This window comes from Hemicordylus capensis, chromosome 5 (assembly GCF_027244095.1).
Source record: "Hemicordylus capensis ecotype Gifberg chromosome 5, rHemCap1.1.pri, whole genome shotgun sequence".
Lineage (NCBI taxonomy): Eukaryota > Metazoa > Chordata > Lepidosauria > Squamata > Cordylidae > Hemicordylus > Hemicordylus capensis.
Genome location: NC_069661.1, coordinates 203,289,393 through 203,309,876, shown reverse-complemented (window position 1 = coordinate 203,309,876; position 20,484 = coordinate 203,289,393). Strand labels below are relative to the sequence as shown.

The following is a 20,484-nucleotide window of genomic DNA, read 5'->3' as shown; positions in this document are numbered from 1 at the left end:
GAGCTGGCCAGTAGGTAGCTCCTTCCCTGCCCATTAAAATAACCCCAACCTCCTGGGAATGCATGGAACCAGTTCCATGCACATCCCTACTATCAGCTGGCTAGGTTGGTTCTCTAAATATGTCTCAATAAACCCTTTCTCCTCTTTTCTGGGTCATCTCTAGAGCTAGTGAGGATGATACTGGACCTCTGGGTTTAGCTGTGAAGTAAATGGACAGAGAGAGCCAACTTCTACAGTGGCATTTTGTGGGGTCCTACTTCTTCCTACTTCTTGTGGGGTCCTTTGTGGGGTATTCCCTCTCATGGAAAGGGAAATCCCAGATGTTCAAGCTGGTTTCAGAAAAGGCCGAGGAACAAGAGACATCATTGCTGATGCATCCTGGACAACTGAGAAAGCCAAAGAATACCCCCAAAGAAGTCAATATGTGCTTTATTGACTACAGAAAAGCCTTCGATGGCATCAACAATGTTAAGTTGTGGAATATCTTTAGGGAAATTGGTGTCCCAAAACATCTCATTTTTCTCATGAGAAACCTATACACAGAACAGGAAGCCCCAGTCCAGACGGAACATAGTGAAACAGACTGTTTCCAGATTGGCAAAGGAGTAAGACAAGGCTATATACTTTCTCCTTCTTTATTCAATTTATATGCTGAACATATCCTGAGAGAATTTGGATTGGAAGAAGATGAGCATAGTTTTAAAGTTGGAAGAAGAAATATTAATAACCTGCGCTAGGCTGATGACACCACTCTGATAGCTGAGAATGCAGATGATCTGCAAGCTCTAGTAATGAAAGTAAAGGAGCACAGCGGGAAAAAATGGGACTATGACTAAATGTAAAAAAGACTAAACTAATGACAATGGGCACAGCAACCAGCCTCAGAATTTATAATGAAGACATGGAAGTGGTGGATAGCTTCTGCCTTTTAGGATCGACTATCAACAATAAAGGATCCAGCAGTCAAGAAATACGCTGCAGATTAGCAATTGGTAGGGTTGCAATGAAGGCCTTGGAAAGGATATTTAGATGCCATGACATGTCTATACCTACAAAGATTAGAATTGGTCAGACAGTGGTTTTCCCCATGACACTCTATGGATGCAAAAGCTGGACTTTGAAGAAGCAAGATAGAAAAAGCATTGACGCTTTTGAACTTTGGTGCTGGAGAAGACTTTTGAGGATACCATGGACAGCCAAGAAAACAAACAAATTGATCATAGAACAAATCAATCCAGAATTTTCACTTGAGGCACAAATGACCAGGCTCAAACTATCAGACTCTGAACATATTATGCAAAGACCCAGCTCCTTTGAGAAGTCCATAATGCTGGGGAAAGTTGAATGAAAAAGAAGAAGAGGACGACCAGCAGCAAGGTGGATGGACTCAATTATGACAACAATGAATGCACCACTGAGAGACCTTAAAGGCTAAGTTGAAGACAGATCATCCTGGAGAGAATATATCTATGTGGTCGCTAAGAGTCGACACCGACTTGATGGCACTTAATCATTTCTCTCTAGAACTCTCATTGCCTGATTTAGCATCTGCAGTCTTGTAAAGACCCCTCTCAGCCAACAGGATGTATCTCCTGTATGGAATAGCAGGAACAAATGTAAGGAGTAATATGCCTTAAAACATAACTGTTATTTGTTGTTACAACACAAATGATGAAGTTCTGTAGAAGCTCCACCTCCAGTTACTGCTCCCGTAGCTATATGAGCTCCTAACCCTCTCCTGTGCAAAGAATGCTATATGGAATAGTGCACAAAACAGCTGCCGAACTCCAAAGCTGAACATGTGCGTGCGTCATGTCTCCGTGATGTGCGGGCGGGCAGCCACACACACACACACACACGTCGCAGAGACGTGATGTGCACGCGCAACATGCGCACGCACAAAAGGCTTCCTGAAGCCTTTTGTAGCCGAGAGGGGGAAGGGGTGGCAGGGAGGTATCCTGCCGCCCCAATTACTAACTAAAAAATGCACGCCGGAGGGGGGAAAGCACACCCTCCCCCCACCCTTAAAGGAACCCCCACCCCAGTCCACTCGAACCGCGAACCACCCATGCTCGGACTGGTCTGAAGGCCTGTAGAATGGCCTCCAGACAGGTCCGTGCACATCACTAGAGCTGGGGAGCCCTCAGGAGCTTGGTGGCCTGGGTTCTTTGAACCCATCTTCTCAATTATAGCTTCACCCCTGTGCGTATCCTCAAAGCATTCACACTTCATTAGTTAAGATGTCAGCCCATGTCTGGGGCAGAAGGCAGATTTTGTTTTAACTGTGTCCCAGATCATGGCCGGAGGTAGGTTACTTCAACTTGGGCCCCTCCTCGGAGGACCCAAGCTGTTCCCCCACAGGCTATTGACTGCACATCCCCAGCTGCTGCCATCTTTTTTTAAAAGCTGCTGCCTTCTTTAAATAGGGTGGAGCATCCCACGCAGCCTTTCTCCAGTAGGGTGGAGCATCCCTCACAGCCCTTCACCAGCCTTTTTTGCTGTCCCCCAAGTGTTTTCCTTTTTCCCCACATCCTTCCCAATTTCCTGTGAACCCTCTTCAGACCTGCCCATCTCTGTCCACCCTCCAGTCCATCCCTCCAAGCCCTGTTCTCTCTTCTTCCCCCACCTCTGTCTCAGCACGGCCCCAGCCCCTGATGTGGAGCTGGCTGCATCATCATGCCACGCCAGCCTGCAATGTGCTGCTCAGGAGCCTGCTGAGCACCCCTCCTGCTCTGGCAGGCCCTTGCCACTTTCATTGCTCCTGCCATGGGTCGCTGGTGGCTGCTGGCCACTCTTCTCATCCAGCTCATCCACAGCCCCTCCAGGTAATGGGGCTCTCAGGGTGAGGGTTATCCCTACAACTTGTTTTAACATTAATACTTCTTTCATGAAAATGAAAGTGAAATTTAGGCATTTATCAAAGGCACTTGCTTGGCTTGGAGATCTACCAATATATGCCAAGCTTTTTTCAGAGAATTTTAGAATCTTAAGAATGTTCTTTAATTTAAACATCCGCATTTGCTGAATTTCTGATATTTAGCATAATATGTAAATGTTTTCTGCATATCAATTTCTGATTTTGGTCACAGCAGCACATAAATATATGGACAAACTTTAGCCATAGCCATCAAGGTCAACTGGTTGCTTATAAGCAAATTTAGAAAAGCTCCCAGGATCTTCTCAGCATTTTATTCATCTTGTACTTATGGCCGACCCTTTCCAGTATCTCTGCGTGTTTCTTTATCCCACTCCCTCTCACATGTTTTTAAAACATGAGTCAGGAAATGAAATGTTCAAAACCCCTAATCAGAGTTCTGTATCTGAGTGTTTGTTTCAGTCCAGTTATGGATGGGATATGCAATTTTCAGATCTTTAACAATTTGAAGGGACAAATATGCCTCTGTATGTGGAAAAAGACAACATCAAGTTTCACTGCTAAGCAATCTCAGAAACACTGCAGAGACAAGACAGTTCTCAGGCATACTAGTGGAGTTCAACAGGTATTTGGTTGGAGTTCCACTGAAGAATGATGCTCTTTTGGAAGTTCTAACCCAGTTCAGTAAGATACGGTTTTATAGAACTTGCATATGCTTTGCATTGCTCACATCCATAACTGATGCTTGATGCTATATCACAAGAGTGATTTAATAATGTCGTTAGAACTTCATCTTCTGCTGTTTTCCACACCAATGCTTTAAGCCAGTTGCTGGAAGCCCAGAAGTCTGGCTAACTTAACTCTGCTATGCTGTAACAACTTGAGTTGATTCTTATCCAGACTTCGTATTCCCTAGTGTACAAGGGTGGAACAAGATAACATTGGCATGTCCTTTCAAAAAGCTTGTTACTGTTTATATTATTTATGTTGAAATTCCCTCTGGACTGAATGCTTGAATGTGAAATATGCTTGATTAGTCTGTTTGCCTGGGATTGTGAGCCTATGTTAATATCTATCTAAATGTTTAGCAATTTGGGTGGAGGCTGATTTTCATTCTTGGTTTTATAGCTACAGTGTAGATTTTGTTTCCCCAAGCATTCTTGCTCTGAAATCACTTTTTATTGTGCAGACAACTTTTAATTCCATCACGTTAAAACAAAAGTATATAAAGTTATATTCTGGTACATTCTGTTCAAATATTTTTGTATGAAAGGTTCCAGACCATCAGACCTGATTGAATCCAAGTTTCAGTCATAGAAAAGATGTTTCGAGTGCATATGTGCACTAAAATGCAACAGAGCCTTTTATCTCCCCTTTCTTCAGTTATTATTAATGACTATGACCTTTCCAAAAGAGGAGGTACTGAATGAGCAGTAACATGATTTGTGGAACCCCAAGATGTCCCCAGAAATCATGGTTCAAACTAGAGGCAGGAGAAGGAAAGGGAGAAACAGCTGGAGACTGGTGGAAACCGAAATGAAGCCATACATGAGATAATTTCTTTCCTCATCTTGAGAAGAATGAATTATCTACATGTAGACAGATAACAGTTTATGGAAACTCTTCTTAACAGCTTATTGCAGCAAACAATAATTCTGCAAATATTATTGAAAGGACAAACAAATAAAACAGCTTGAATCTTAGTTGAGAGGGGTAAAGGGGGAAGAGGAAAAGAAAATATCTTGAAGCTTAAAATAACCGAAAGGAATGCATAACCTCACATCAGTCTAGGTTCCTTAGAGACCCAAGACATTTTTCTCCCTGATTCCTCACTTATGCTATTATATTTTCATGGAAGTACACTTTATTCTAGTAGCTTCCTTGAGATGAAGTTGGCTACCCTGGAATCCCTAACATGCCATAACATAATTGGTCAGCGTGGTTCCAGCCCATCTCAAAACAACCATCTGGTGCTCCCTGACATGCTTTATTGTTCCTGCTTCAATTTCACAGTTAATTACAAGGAATTAAGGCCTGGTTTAATGGGATATTTTTAAACTCACAATTCTAAAATGCTTTCTAAGAGCAAAACAATGAAGGCTTTTTCAAATTAATGGTCACATTTTAAAACTCTTGCAAGTTTGCCCTTATTTAATTGTATTCAATTTGCCTAGTTGCTTGCCTTATTATTTATTTATTTATTTATTTATTTATTTATTTGATTTATATACCACCCTTCCAAAATGGCTCAGGGCGGAAATCTCAGGGATGAAATCTCTGTATTTCATCATGATCCAGTGCTAACCAACTATAATTTTTGCTTATTTCTTTTATATCTGCTGGACTTGGTCTGAATATTTTTTTAAAAAATTAAGCCGTATTCTTCAGCAAATGACCTATATGGTAAATGATCTCTGTATAACAAATTATTATATATAAGCTGTTGAGGAATTGAGAAAATGACAAAGAAACTTGTACTTTGTTTCAGGACTCTCCCAGTAGGAATGTGCACAAAACTGGTTTTCCTGGTTTGGTTCGAGTCTGAACTGAACTCAAACCAAACTGGGCAATGCACGTTCGGTTTTGGCATCCTGAATGAGGGGCCCAGCTTGGCTCGAATTCACGCTGGTTTGAGCCCAGTTCAGGGGCACCAGGGGTTTTGTTTTGTTTTGTTTTGTTTTGTTTAAATGGTGGACTTACTGCCTCCTAGGCCTTGGGGGGTGCTGCTGGCAGCCGCCGGGGTGGTGGGGGTGGGGCTGAGACGGCCATGCAAATGGCTCATGTGCATATGTGGCAGCCTCCAAAATGGCCACCACAAGCTCAGAGAGGGTCACAATGGCCTGGAAATGGCCTGAAATGGCCAGGGAGACTAGGGGGAGGCCAGCAGAGGGAGGGAAACCGATGGAGACACCACCAACACCCCCCACAGCCGCCGCCAGCACCCCACGAGGCCTCAGAGGTGGTAAGTCCACCATTTTTAAAAAACCCAAACTGGCCCCAGCCCAGCCTGTAGGTTCAAAGGTGAACCAGCTCGAGGTCGAGCCAGATTGCACATCCCTATCTCCCAGTAGCCAACATATCTGATTTTGTTTCAAACACTTGTTCTTGTTCCATTGTATTTCTAGGCCAACACCCTAGCAGTGCATTTAGAACTAGCTTGGTGTGCTTTTCATGGGAGATTCCACAGTTGCCACCATAGAAAAGTCCCTGTCTCAAGTAGATTTTCTAAACTCTGAGAATAAAGAGAGTAAAAATACAATACATGTACTGGCCTAACATCATGACTAATGGGGCATGCATGCTTCTAACAAAAGTTCCCCTTCTTCTGAAGTGTGTGCACAGGAATGTGGACTGTTTGCTCCAGAAAAACTGTGGAAACACATCCCCGAGGGACACACAGAGCTCAGAACATGTTTCCACAGGTCAAAGAGCACTCCTGGGAGTGCAGCAAAAATAGTCACATACCTGTGCATGAATCCCTGCACTTCAGAAGCAGGGAGGCTAGTGCTGCATACATAATTTTGTTAGAAGCATATGCATACCATTAGTCAGGCTGTTGGTCACTATATGTATTTTACATTTACTTTCTTTATTTTCAAAGTTTAGAATATCTACTTGAAACAGGGCCTTTCTGTGGTGGTAACTGTGAGTTATGTCATGAAAGGCCCACCAAGCTAATTCTGCTGAAGTTTTCAGGAAGTGGTTGGTGGATTCCTGTCAGCTTGACTTGAAATCCATACTTTATTTAAGTTTCCCTGGAGAATGCGCAAAGATCTATGTAGGTGTTCAGGTTTTCTGAGAAAACCCCAAAACAAATGCAGGAAGAATGCCCTCCTCACTTTTCCAATCGTCACCCTCCTTCCCAAATGAAAAATCATATCTTTGATTTGGGGAAGGGCTCACTAGAGACAGAAAGATCTGCTAGTCTCTTCTTGATTTGAAATGATGCTCCTGAACATTTTAATTTCCTTTGGGTCCTCCTCACCACTAGTTATCCCCTCCCACTCCTCAAAGCTAAGATGTTTTATTTGGCAAGGCGGGAGGACAAGTTAATAGAGGGGATAAACTGCTCTATTTCAAGCCAAATCTGTAGATGTCTGGACCTGATTCAAAATGGGATGAAGGTAGAGGGGTTGAGTGATTTGGGGGGGTGGGGAATAGATTAGGTTTCCATTGGAAATGCTGTGCTGTGCCTGGAAGTGTAGTTTAAAGTTATTCCTCCTCCCCCCTGTTGCCACATCATTGGGGCTGCCTTTAAAGTTTCACATCAGCCCTGGCAGGTCCTATTTATCGACAGGAAACTGTGCAGCATGTTGGCCACTGGTTTTAAATGTGCACTTCTGAGATGTAAATTATACATACATTGTACTTCTTGTGTCATTACCTGCCTAAGTATGTATGCCCTGACTGGGTTTGAAAGGCAGGATAAAAAATTTTAAATAAGAAATAAATAATTAACCCTCGCTAAGTGAGTGAATGAATACTTTATCAGTCTTTGACCCAACAACACCAAAACAACACAGAACATATTATAAGTAAATAGTACAAATACATAATGTCAGAGTCTTCATAGTACTATTAAGTATAACGTACACCACCTCAAACCTAACCTTACATGTAGCTGCACATAATTTGGCCACAAACAGTGTTATGGGTGCATAGCAATCAGCTACAAGAAAAGAGGTGTATTCATCATCCATTCTGTGAGGCATATTGAATAAGAGAGGGAAAATAAGAGAAATACGAATATCTCCATAAAATAAGAGAAATAAAATAAGAGAAATACAAATATCTCCATAAAATGAACAATATAAAAGAACATGGGTCACAGACTCAATGGCCTGCCCACAGGGACATCTCCGGCTGCTAAAGGGAATGTTTTGATACCTGTGCAACTCTGCGGATAGAAGCGTACTAAACCGTGCAAGGGGGAAAGCCCTTCTCTGAGACAGAATAATTAGTCTCATTAGATAATGAGCTGGTCTAGGATAAATTGGAAAGTTATCAGGAAAATTTATTGCTGAGCAGTCCCAACTTGCTCTGCTTTTCAATGTCCACTATTTGTTGTTTTATAGGTCCTTTGGTAGCATTAAGTCTCAATGGCATTAAAATTTGAGATGAGAACTCGTGTTTGCCCAGCATATCATAAAGGCATTTATGCCAACTAGACTGAAAACCATCTTCCAGAACAAGGGGAGCTAGACCTTTTGGACACCCCCGCAAAGTGAACAAAGAGGCACCTTTTAAAGTGGTGATTCTCTTATATTTAGCAGGGGGAGAGGAAATGCCCCTATCCAGCCTCAGCACAGCATTCTTCCAGGGGTTGTTGCTGATGTCTATCTTATATTTATTTTTAAATTGTAAGCCCTTTGGGGCAGGGAACCAACTAACTTCATTATTTATTTTTATATATAAACCACTTTGAGCACTTTTGTTGTAAAAAGGCATATAAATCTCTCTAGTCATAGTAGTAAAGTGCATAGTTTAGTCATTGGGGAATATTGTGAACCTGGCCATGGGATTCTTAGGGTTTTGCTTTTTAAATAATGCCACTTTGCACAAATAGAATGTAATGCATGGCATCACTTTCCTGTAGAAACTGTATGAATCCCTTGTGGGTTGTGGTCATGGCAATAAACTCATTTTGTAGGGCACAGCACACATGGGGTGGAGGAAGCTGCTGCCAGCCAGGACTTTCTGTCACATGTGAATGTTGTGAAAAAAAGCACATAAGAGTTTCCTACACAGGAGCAACTTGAGGAAAAAATAGATGAACATGTCACAGGCTAAGGAAAAGGTCGGGGGTGACCAAGAGTTGATGAAAGGAGGGCCAACAAAATGGGCAGGCAAGTCAACTGTGTTCAATATCTTTTTAACATCTCCATGAATCCACTGGGAGAGATCATCAATAGATTTGGTGCTGGGTGTTATCAGTATGCTGATGACACCCAAATCTATTTCTCCATGTCAACATCATCAGTTTCAATTTCTGTTTTTTAATTTATTTTATTTTGTTGTAAACCTCCCAGAGACTGACGTTTGGGGCAGTGTACAAATATAATAAACAAACAAACAAACAAACAAAACAAATAAAAGAACAGGAGAGGTTATATTATATCGATTCACATTGCAGGCTGTTGGCTCTTCTTCTTTTATTTGACAGCTTTTCAGTGCTGGAGGACTGTGGATCATCAAGCCAAAGGGTCATGAGACTGCCAAGGTTGTGCCTCTAGTCCCTTGCCCTTATAAGAGTTCCATATTCCACCATCAAGGATAGGGAAAGTCTCAGCTAATGAAATGCTTCCTTTTTATGCATCTCCCAAAGATACAAGCACCCTCTCAGTGTCTGCATTTGGAAATCTTACAGGAACAACAAGACTATCAAAAGGCAGTAAGGGCAGGGTCTGTATTTGAACTCCACAAATTCATGCTGAACTATGATGGGTCAACATTGCCGTGGAGGGCAGGATTGCTTTGAATTTTGAGGGGACTCCCTCAATGAGTTGTTCGGGGCATTGCGGTGGGCGGCAAGCTGCAGTGCTGGAAACAAGTTTCATTTGGCTTGCTTCATCCCTGGTGGTGGCAGCAGTGTCTCCTGTGAGCTGTCTGTGGAGAGGTTCAGATGCCACCACTACTGCAGGAGCTGGGCAAGTCTAGGAACAATTTGGGTTAACTGGGTTATCATCTTTCCTCCATCATTTCCTGCAGTCCCATAGCTCTCTGACAGCCAACAATGGCAATGACTTGAAGCCTCTAATTAATCTAACTATTCAGACTAGACTTGAAATGTGATCCTTTTTGTAAGCACGAAGGAATTCTCTTTAAGGGGTTTGTTGCCAAGAAAAGAAAATATCCTTCCGTTAATCTCTGGACTTTACGACAATTAAATATAATGGTCTTTCAAAAGAGGCAGAGTCTGCTAGCATTTGCAAAATGGTGTTTTTGGATCTGTGGATTTTGGCAAAGACTTTTGTTAGCAAATGCCTGGTAGTGTGCATCTGCGCAGCAAATCAAGAAAATGGTTTGAGACCAGAAGTGGCCAAACTGTGGCCTGGGAGCCTTTCATAGTTCTTGGGCATTTTAAGTGTGTTTTTCTGGCACTTCAAGAGTAAGACATATGATTCCATCAATGTCCCCTCTCTCAGGTTTATATGACAAAGAGGAAATATGGAAGGGGAAATGACATGTAGGAGAAAGTGGCAGAAGTGGTGCTTGACTGAGAATTATTCCAGGAATTGTGAGCTAGATTAGGAAGATTAGGGATCTTTGGCATAGGGTTATAGGGTTTCTGGCCCTATAAAGATTTTTTTAGTGGGGCTCAAGGCCAGGAACTTCACTTACCCATGGTCTTGTTTTGTTAATCCTCATTTTCTATGCCCAAAATATAAAGTTCAGATTGTAGGTAAAAAAAATATCACCATTCCAGATCCCTTGCAAAGCATGCTTGCAAAGCACCACACACAGGCTGCTGGGAGCAGCACTGCAGCCGCTTGTGGTCTTTTGGAAAGCGAGCCCTGTGCCCGGAAAAGCAGTGGAGGAGCAGGTAAGGACCAGCAGTGGGGCAGTGGAGCAGCAGGTTCAAGAAACCAATCTCCACCCCACCCCCAGCTGCCTGAGCCGCTTCAGGCACATCCCTACTTTCCCCTTCCTTTCAGGTGTGAAGCTCAGGGAAGGAACTGCATAAGCATGACTACATTGCCAACTGTGGGGAAGGGATAGATGTTTAAAGCTGCTCCTCCCTGTTTTCATCTCAGTGAAATGCAAAGGAGCAGCTCAACAGCTTGCGGGGATATAGCAAATACAGGTCTGTCTAGCTGGTTACTTTTTATGGAGACAAGGTAAGATTCCACCCCGCCACCCACCCCGCGCCACTGCTAGCTGAGCTTTAAGTAAGGTGTTTTTCCCCTTCATCTGCTTCACACTGTTTAGAGATGCTGAGAAGATTTAGTAGATATGCAGGAACTGTATGAGAAAATTATTTCCTTGGGGAGAATTATGAAATGCAGAAAATTTTCATGTTGGAGAAATTTCTCCATAACTTCAGGTCAGCATGGCTGACATCATACCTGTGATCTATCCCACTGGTAGAATGTAGCAAAAGGATAATGAGGCATTATACTGGGATTACATAAACTGATCTCTTTAGGTTTACTGACATGAGGGAAATTGGGATGGAACTTCTTTTGGGCCATGGTAGCCTTGTGGTCCTCAAAGACTTAACAGCTGTGAGATGATGTGGCCAGGAATCCCCTTGATACTCACAAGGAGTTTGGCAGTAAAAAGCAAGGATAAGCCTACAGCTGGTGTAAGGCTTGCAGTCAGGGTAGGGTTGCCCAAACAATGATTACAGCAGAGTTCTTATATATCTAACTGAAGATCTGTTTCTTAATAAATACAATTATGGTGTAGAGGTAAGTGTAAGAGGTAAGACTAGAAATGGAAAGATTGATTTTAAATCCCTGTTGCATGAAGCTCATTGGATGACTCTGGTTCTGGGCCAGTTCTCAGTTCACAAAGTTGTTGTGAGGATAAACATAATCATGCAGATGACTCTGGTCTCCTTGGAGGAATAATGGTATATAAACATAAAAATAAGATAAATAAATATCTGCCTCATACCTTCATTCCAGTTGTAGAGACATTGTTTTTATTGGTTCACATATGTATGATTTTCCTCAAAGATTTGAAGGTCGCATTTGCGAGCCAAATCTTGAATATTGTTAAGAAACAGGCATTGATTTTCGATGTAGGAAACATTCGCATGAAGAAACTAAGAGTATGGGCGGGTACTCATGACCTGCCCTGTGTCACCTTACAGTGAACTGGGAGATTCATGCAGTGCACTCACTCTCAATTTCTGCTCATAAGAATTCAGAAATGTTGTGGCAATGTTGGTTTGACACCACACCAACCCAAAATGTAACCAGGATCAGTAATCTGCAACTTGATCTACAGTTGTCAATTCTGGTTACACGTTGGTTTGGCATGGAGTCAAACTGACATTGATGAAAATTCCTGGGTTCTTACAATAGGAAATTGGGAGTGCATGCACTGCAGAAATTTCCCATTTCCTACCATAGTGGAAAAGGAATAGAGAACCTGCCCTCCAGCTGTTTACACTAGAGGGACAAATGTTCTGCCGAGGGACCTGTGGTCTTGCAAAGTAATATGTGGCCCCTCTGTGCTATATGGATGTTTTGATCAGGCTGAAACCAGGATCACTGGAAAATAGAGGTTATACCAGTTTATACCATTTCATCTGGCTTGAGGTCAGACAAACATTTTCAAGTACTTTCTGCAAAGCAGACTTGCAAATTAATTCGCTATTGCTTATTTTACTATTAAAAAGCATTTTCAGCAACCTGAGCTTTGGAAATGATGTTAAAAAACATTAGAATCAAAGGTCTGATTGTAACACAAGGGTATGTCATGCCCAAGTACATTCAGCAAAAGATAAAATAAACAAAGGGACCAGGAAGCTTATATATCCAATGGCTCAGACTGAATCATCTATGCGAGCAATGAATATTGTACTATTCCAGGAAATCAGTCACTGCCATATGGCTTCCTGTTGCTGGATCCATTTTTTAATGTTTTAATTTGCTCAAATTCTAGTGGGGATTTGTTGGGAAATTGTCTGTGCAATAAGATCTATTGCAAAATAAGATTTTTTTTAAAAAGGAAACCTGTAGGGATGAGGTACTTAAACCTAAAACCTAAGTACTTAAACACGCATGTGTTTCCCAGTTTCTTAGACATTTCTAGGTGGTTCTGCAACAAGCAATCTATAGCATGTTGCTTTGAAAATAAGAACAAGGAGTGTATGCTTGATCTAGAAGCATGTAGAAGAGGTTTGCACAAAACTGGTTTGCCCAGTTCGGTTTGAGTCTGGACCGGAATAGAACTGAACCGAGCATGTTCGGTTTTGCTACCCCAAAACTAGAACCCTGGCTTGGCTTGAATTCAAGATGGTTGGGGGTTCTAAAGGTTAAAACAAATGTTAACTTATTGACAGGTTCAGCATCCTCCAGAGGGTGTTGCCACTGCTGTGGGAGAAGGGGTCTCTGAAGGCTCTCCTGCCCCTGCCAACCCCTCCCCAAAGGCCTCCACTCCCCCTGCATGTGTGGTGGCTTTCAAACTGACTGCTGCAAGCAGAAAGATGGCTGAAAAGGCCTGAAAATGGGCCTTGAAAATGGGCCTGAACAGCCAGAAAAAGACTCAGTGGAGGCTGGTGGGGGAGGGAGAACCTTCAGGCAATGGCAGCAACTCCAGTGGTAAGCTTTAAAAAATTAACCTTTAGAAATCTGAACTGGCCCTGAGCCAGCCCGGGGTAGGGGGCGGTCCAGCTTGAGCCAGTTCGCACATTCCTAGCATAGAAAACCAATGTAGGGATTTAAGGAGATCACATGGTTTATATGACATGAGAGATGAATTGTTTTGGTAGTAGAATACTGGATAGAAGTGTTGAAGAGAAAGGCCAGAGAAAAGAAGGTTGCAGTAGTCAAAATAAAAGATGACTAGAGCATGAACCAGAGTTTTTGTAATACGGACAAAGAGGAAGGCCGATATTTTTGCAGTTTCCCACTGAGGAATGGCATAATTTGTTGACAGACTGAATATGGTGAGCAAAGGAAAGGGAGGAATCAAAAGCCATTGATTGACTTCATCCCCAATCAGTGAGATGGATGGCATCAGTGGACTGGTTCTGACATCATGCAGAACGATGCTTAAAGTTTTATTCTGCACAGCATTCCTGAGACTCAGAAGTCTGCACTTCTCACCCATGTGAAATTTCAAAGAATCCTACTTCTGATTTAGATTAGAAACAAACCAAGATCTGTCATGGCATCCAGACTTATTGATCTTCATTTAATCTAATCAGCTTCCCTAAAATTGGTTTGAAGTGAGTTTCATATTTTGGTTTATATTAAGAGAGTTGGTTAGAAACCAAGATTGCTTGGTTAAGACCATAATAACATAAGAATAACCCTGCTGGATCAGGCCCAAGGCTAATCCAGTCAAGCATCCTGTTTCACATAGTGGCCCACCAGATGCCACTGGAAGCCACAGTCAGGAGTTGAGGGCATGCCCTCTCTCCTGCTGTTACTCCCCTGCAACTGGTACTCAGAGACATCCTGCCTTTGAGGCTGGAGGTGGCCTTTAGCCCTCCAGCTAGTAGCTGATGATAGAGCTCTTCTCCATGAAGTTATCCAAACCCCTCTTAAAGTCATCCAGGCTGTCGGCTGTCACCACATCTTGTGGCAGAGAATTCCATAAGTTGATTATGTGTTGTGTGAAAAAGTACTTCCATTTGCTGGTCCTAGATTTCCTGGCAATCAGTTTCATGGGATGACCCCTGGTTATGGTGTTATGTGAGAGGGAGAAGAATTTCTCTCTATCCACTTTCTCCACACCATGCATGCTTTTATAGACCTCTTATCATGTCTCCCTGCAGTCGTCTTTTTTCTAAACTATATAGCCCCAGGTGTTGTAGCCTAGCCTCATAAGAAAGGTGCTCTAGGTCCCGATCATCTTGGTTGCCCTCTTCTGCACCTTTTCCAGTTCTACAATGTCCTTCTTAAGATAAAGTGACCAGAACTGTACACAGTTCTCCAGTTGTGGCCGCACCATCATTTTGTATAAGGGCAGTTTTATTTTCAATCCCTTTCCTAATGATCCCTAGCATGGAATTGGCCTTTTTCACAGCTGCCGCATATTGAGTTGACATTTTCAACAAGCTGTCCATCGCAACCCCAAGATTGCTCTCCTGGTCAGTCACCAACGCCGACAGCTCAGATCCCATCAGCGCATATTTGAAGTTGGGGTTATTTTGTCCCAATGTGCATCACTTTACACTTGCCAACACTGAACCGCATTTGCCACTTTGTCGCCCACTCCCCCAGTTTGGAGAGATCCTTTTGAAGCTCCTCACAATCCGTTTGGGATTTCACTACCCAAAAGAGTTTGGTATCATCTCCAAATCTGGCCACCTCGCTGCTTACCCCTACTTCTAGATCATTTTTGAATAAATTAAAAAACACCGGTCCCAGTACAGATCCCTGGGGGACTCCACTTCTTACTTCCCTCCATTGTGAAAACCCTCCATTTATACCTACCCTCTGTTTCCTGTCTTTCAACCAGTTAGCAATCCACACATGTATTTGTTCAGACATTGTAACTGTTCTTGGTTTACTTTTAACAGATATGGTTTTAAAAATGAGTTTTAAGTTAATATTTTAACTGTTTTTATTTTGTGTTTTATGTTGTATTTTAAATAGGCTGAATTTTTGCTGTAAAGTGCCCTGAGCCACACTAGGATCGGTGGTATATAAATGTAATTAATTAAGGATTGATTGATTAGAAGTAGTTTTTTAGAGGTTCTCATGGCCAGGGGAGGCAGGAACATGCATTCCTGATACTCGGGAACGAAATTTGAATTGTGGTTATGTATGAAGTCTGAATTGGCCTGATAGGGATGGAGATGATGAATATATATCATTTATTTATTTTTTCTTATTTACTTACTTATTTTTACATTTATATCCCGCTCTTCCTCCAAGAAGCCCAGACAGAGTGGTGTACATGGTTATGTTTATCTTCACAACTTCTTGGTGAGGTAGGCTAGGCTGAGTTATATCTGACTGGCCCAGAGTCACCCAGTGAGTTTCATTGCTGAATGGGAATTTGAATTCTGGTCTCCCTGATGCTAGTCCAAAACTCTAATCACTACACCACACTGAGAGGAATGCTTAGAAAAAAATATGAGAAGTTCAGTCTTGGACAGATTTGCAAATATAAAAGAAGCAATTTCTAATCGGAACATCTTTCAGGGAATTAAACAAAAACTAAAGAAAGATAGAGAAAGATGTGGTGATTTTAAATTTTAATTCAACAAGCATGAAGCAGAGTGTTGGCACTCTTGACAGCTGGTGCACATCACCCTCCTTCATTTTGCTTCTGAACATCTTGCAGTGAAGTGGTCATCTTTACCACTTTTATCTTTACTTCATTGTCCAATTCCCTTCCTGCCTCTTACTGATATACCCTTGCTAACCGTGAGGGTTCCATTCTGGCAAAATCTCACTGTTGGCAAATTCACAATTGGCAAGCAATTGAAATAAATGGGAATCAGGGGATTATGGGAACTGTAGTCAAAAAAAGACCAAAAAATCAAAGAAACAATACCAACAAATTTGCCCCAAATCCCCCCAAAATAGATTAAAGGCATTTTTGAACAAAACCCCCCACTCAAAGTAACTTTAAATAGCAATAGCAATAGCACTTACATTTATATACCGCTTTATAGCCGGAGCTCTCTAAGCGGTTTACAATGATTTAGCATATTGCCCCCAACATTCTGGGTACTCATTTTACCGACCTCGGAAGGATGGAAGGCTGAGTCAACCTTGAGCCCCTGGTCAGGATTGAACTTGTAACCTTCTGGTTACAGGGCGGCAGTTTTACCACTGCGCCACCAGGGGCTCTTTAAATCTTTAAATCACCAGGGGCTCTTTAAATCATGAGGAGTTGGCAGGTCAGCAAGAGGAATGAGTAGATTGAAACTCTGAACCCCCCAAAATTGTGGAACTGTACCCCCATCACTAAAAAATCTTGCCAAACCATGGATATTTGGGTTGCTGTTGGCGAGACTGGTCACAATTTCCCAGTCGCAGGTACTCAAAAGTGTGATTGGGAAAACCGCTGTTGGTGAGGGTTAGCTATAGTTTCATCTTCATCTTCAAATAGTAATCCAGTTTATTTTCTTATCTAACATAAATTGTCAATTTCCTATAGTCTCCCCAATCTGTTCCCACTCCTGACTCCTGACTATTCATACTTTCCATGGACTTTTCCTGTGCAGATGATTACCACCAACTAGTCAGCTTGGCACCGACTAGCTTTTATGATTTGTCACCCAATACTGATGGAATGACTTTTTGTAGTCTACTTATTTGTATATTTTATAGATTGCTATACCAGTGGTGACTAGTGACAATCAGCTGAGGGAGCTGGACAAGCAGTACCTGTATTGCGCAGTCTCTCTTTCTACCCTGTCCTGGCTGCCTGTGTGGTTTTCCTTGTGCCCCAACCCCCAAGCCATGTGGGCTGGTCATTTGTGAATGTTCTTTCTCTTGTTTATGAGGGTTTTAATATCAACCACTTTGGTTAAATGTACTTTTAGAAAATTGCTTTAGAATTTTTTAAAATAAATACATACACACACTAAAGACTGGTGAAATATCATGTTGGGCAGTATGCATGTCTGCATAGTCCAAACCTATGCTCCATTTGATAGTCACATTGAATGTGGGGCAGGGGAGAATGTCCCTTGTAGAAAGGGTCACTAAAAACAAATTGTATGCTCTGGCCAGAAAAGAAGCTGACTGTAGATTATTATTATTATTTCTTGTTTACACAGTCAGACAGGTGTTATTGACTGGTTTGTTTTATCCAGACACCTAGTCCTTCCCAAGGACCTGGGATGGCTGAATTTATTATTATTATTATTACATTTATATCCCACTCTTCCTCCAAGGAGCCCAGAGCGGTGTACTACATACTTGAGTTTCTTTTTCACAACAACCCTGTGAAGTAGATTAGACTGAGAGAGAAGTGACTGGCCCAGAGTCACCCAGCTAGTTTCATGGCTGAATGGGGATTTGAACTCGGGTCTCCCCGGTCCTAGTCCAGCACTCTAACCACTACACCATACTGGCTCTCATGGTGTATCAAGCTATATCTTGTTAGATATAAAAGATTCACTCTAACTGTACATTATTAACAGCAGAGTCAGAATTTCAGATTCAACATCATGATTGATTATACAGTCAGGAAAAAGTATACACAATTGAAATGAAAAAATATTTTGTTAAACTGAGTTATAGCACAAAAGCAAACATGAAGGTAGCTGGTATTATTTAATGCTACATCATTTTAGTTCCATTGCTTCATCTGGGCTCCATATTAGCCCTCACACATGGTTGCACATATGTTTTTATTTTAAATGGCCTGATGTTCTGAACTTCAGGCCTTCAGAGAAAGGGGAGGAGGAGGGGGAGGAGGAGGAGGAGAGATATCTGTTCTTCAAAGAACCTTGACATCGTTTCAGTTTCAAAAAGAAATTGAGTGGAATTTGATTATGTAATGTCATTAGAAACCTTAGGTTTTTTACATCAATAATCTGAACATTTTAGAAATGATAAATATGAGAACATCGATATGTATAAAATGCCTGAATTTTAAAATTGTACTAGACATTTTCCTTAATCATATTCTGATGTTTTTTCTCATTATAATCAGTGATAATTTAGCTGTGGAAGATAATTTTGTGGAAGAAGGATACCAATGAAACAAGGCATGTTTTTGGTCTAACTGTACTGATTATATACAATTTGCTCTCTTCAGTATGACAAGAAATTGAATCCAAATATGACCTTCCTATTTGCTGAAGTCAGGCGAACATGGTATTTGGAAAGTTTACAAAAATCAGTCCCTGACCATCATCATGAGAGAATTACAGCTTAGGGTTTAACTGACTATACTGTAATTAGAACGCAGAGGATTTGAAATATGAACAAATGCATTTAAAACTTGACTTGACATTTTATGAAGGAGCTGTTTGTTTGAATAAGAGATAAAAGGAAAACTAAGAGGCCCTTGACCTTATGCAATAACTTGGGTGAAATGTAAAGGAGGATGGCTTCCTAATGCATTCACAATATGAGAATGGATACCATTCAAACTGCAATAGCAGGAACCATAATAATTAGAATTCCTTCTGTGGTTTGTAGAACTCATTGATGGGGCATGTTGTGAAGACAACGAAATTAAATGAAATAATAAGATTTAGAACAATTAATGGAGTACAGGACTATTAATAGTTAATCAAGGACATGAGGTAGCAAAAATAGGTAGCAAAAAAGGATTCCCTCTATTTTCACACTTGATGGTGTATCTACGTTTTCCTTGTCTATCTGAATAAGAAAGAAATACTGCATGAAGTAAATTAGAGGGAGAACTGGGGAGGGATCATTCTCAATCCAAATTCTCATTGAGGACCCTGACCATTATCAAAGACAGGATGCTGAGCTAGCAGCTGATCTCTTAACTCCACAGCTGATCTAATTTTATAGATCATAACTTTTAGCTATGAAGCTCAGAAATTAGCTGCTCTGCTATACAAATATGGATATTTCAAGCATATGTATTCTTTAGTATGTGAGACCATATTTTTCTTTTTCTTTATTTCCCCATCATAGGTCTGGAACAAGTTCCTAAGGATCTTCCCTCCGATACTACACTTCTTGACTTGCAGAATAATAAAATCACTGAAATAAAGGATGGGGATTTCAAGAACCTGAGGGATCTTCATGTAAGTTACAATGGAAATAGACATTCCATCTCAGTAGTCCCCAATATATATCACTGTTGTTCATATTTGTATGAAACATGGAGATTGACTTGGGAATAACATCTAACTTACTGCTGGTACTATAGAATTATTAAGTAGTAACAACAGTAGTATCTTATATTGCAGTTGCTTCCACAGCTACCACCTGATGAATTTAAAAAAAATGCTTTTAATAATCACCAAGTTTGTAAAATACAATCTAAAGGCTGGGGTTAAAAGGCAGGCTACCCACAAGGGAAGTTCCAGGATCAGGCTCAATCCTGGTGAGGATTACGGTGCTATCCCCCCTTCCCCCCGGGTATCCCTCAATGCACTGTGCTCATCGCAGGGTGCATTGTGGGTTATCCAGAGGCCAGGACACATCATCCTGGCCTCCAGAGATCCATGCTGCTTAGAGTAGCATGGATCATTTGTAAGCATGAGCCACATTCCCAACAGGATGTGCTGGATTCTCTGGGTGGGGGGAGGTGAATTGGACTGCCTCCACCCCCCCCCCCGGTCCTCCTGCACAGTTGTGTGAATAGCCTTAAAAGCTCCCACCTGAGCTCTGTGGAATAACTGTTTCTAATTATTATATCAAAAGCTTCAAGGGGCTGTTTGAAAAACAGACGTATATGACAATCCATTGCTCCTGATGTCTGTGAGAGCCAGAAAATGAGTGTTTAGGAATGAGTTCTTTAGGAATGCCTCAAAGGCAGTTTGATGGACAGGTTGGCACTGGGGAGAAGGGCAAAGCATCTAGACTGACTGCCCAGATGAAAAGCAACATATGTATACCTCATATAGAGCAGAGGCTTGATTATATTTTCCCATCCCTGCCAGGCTGCCACCATTGGTTTGCAATTTTTAAAGATCAACAAGAGCATTTTTCATAGCTGCCGCCCCTTCCCATCCCATAATTACTACTGGCCAAACCCTTTACTTGTAAAGGAAATTCCTTGCAAGATTCCCCTTTACAATTATGGTCCTTGAGCCCTCGAGCCAGCTTGTGAGCTGCCTCGGGGGGCTCAATGGCCGAACAGGACCAGAGGCAGCTCAATTGAGCCTGAGCTTCCTGGTTGAGTTCGAATTCAGCTTGAATTTGATCCAACCCAAGAAAACCGGTTCCGTGAACATCCCTAGTAAAGGCAGGAGGCTCCACAGACTCTATCTAGAAGAAGACAGAAATAGAGAGAAGACAAGATAAATATGGTGTTGT

General features: G+C 41.7%; 1 protein-coding gene across 1 annotated transcript in view; it reads left to right on the top strand.

Annotated features, from left to right (window-relative positions):
- The window catches only part of DCN (decorin), a 57,635-nt gene that overhangs the window by 12,490 nt on the left and 24,661 nt on the right, over window positions 1–20,484 (top strand). The window contains exon 3 of the mRNA XM_053255957.1: window positions 19,135–19,247. Within this exon, the coding sequence (XP_053111932.1) occupies window positions 19,135–19,247 (113 nt within the window). The remainder of the gene's footprint in view (window positions 1–19,134; window positions 19,248–20,484) is intronic.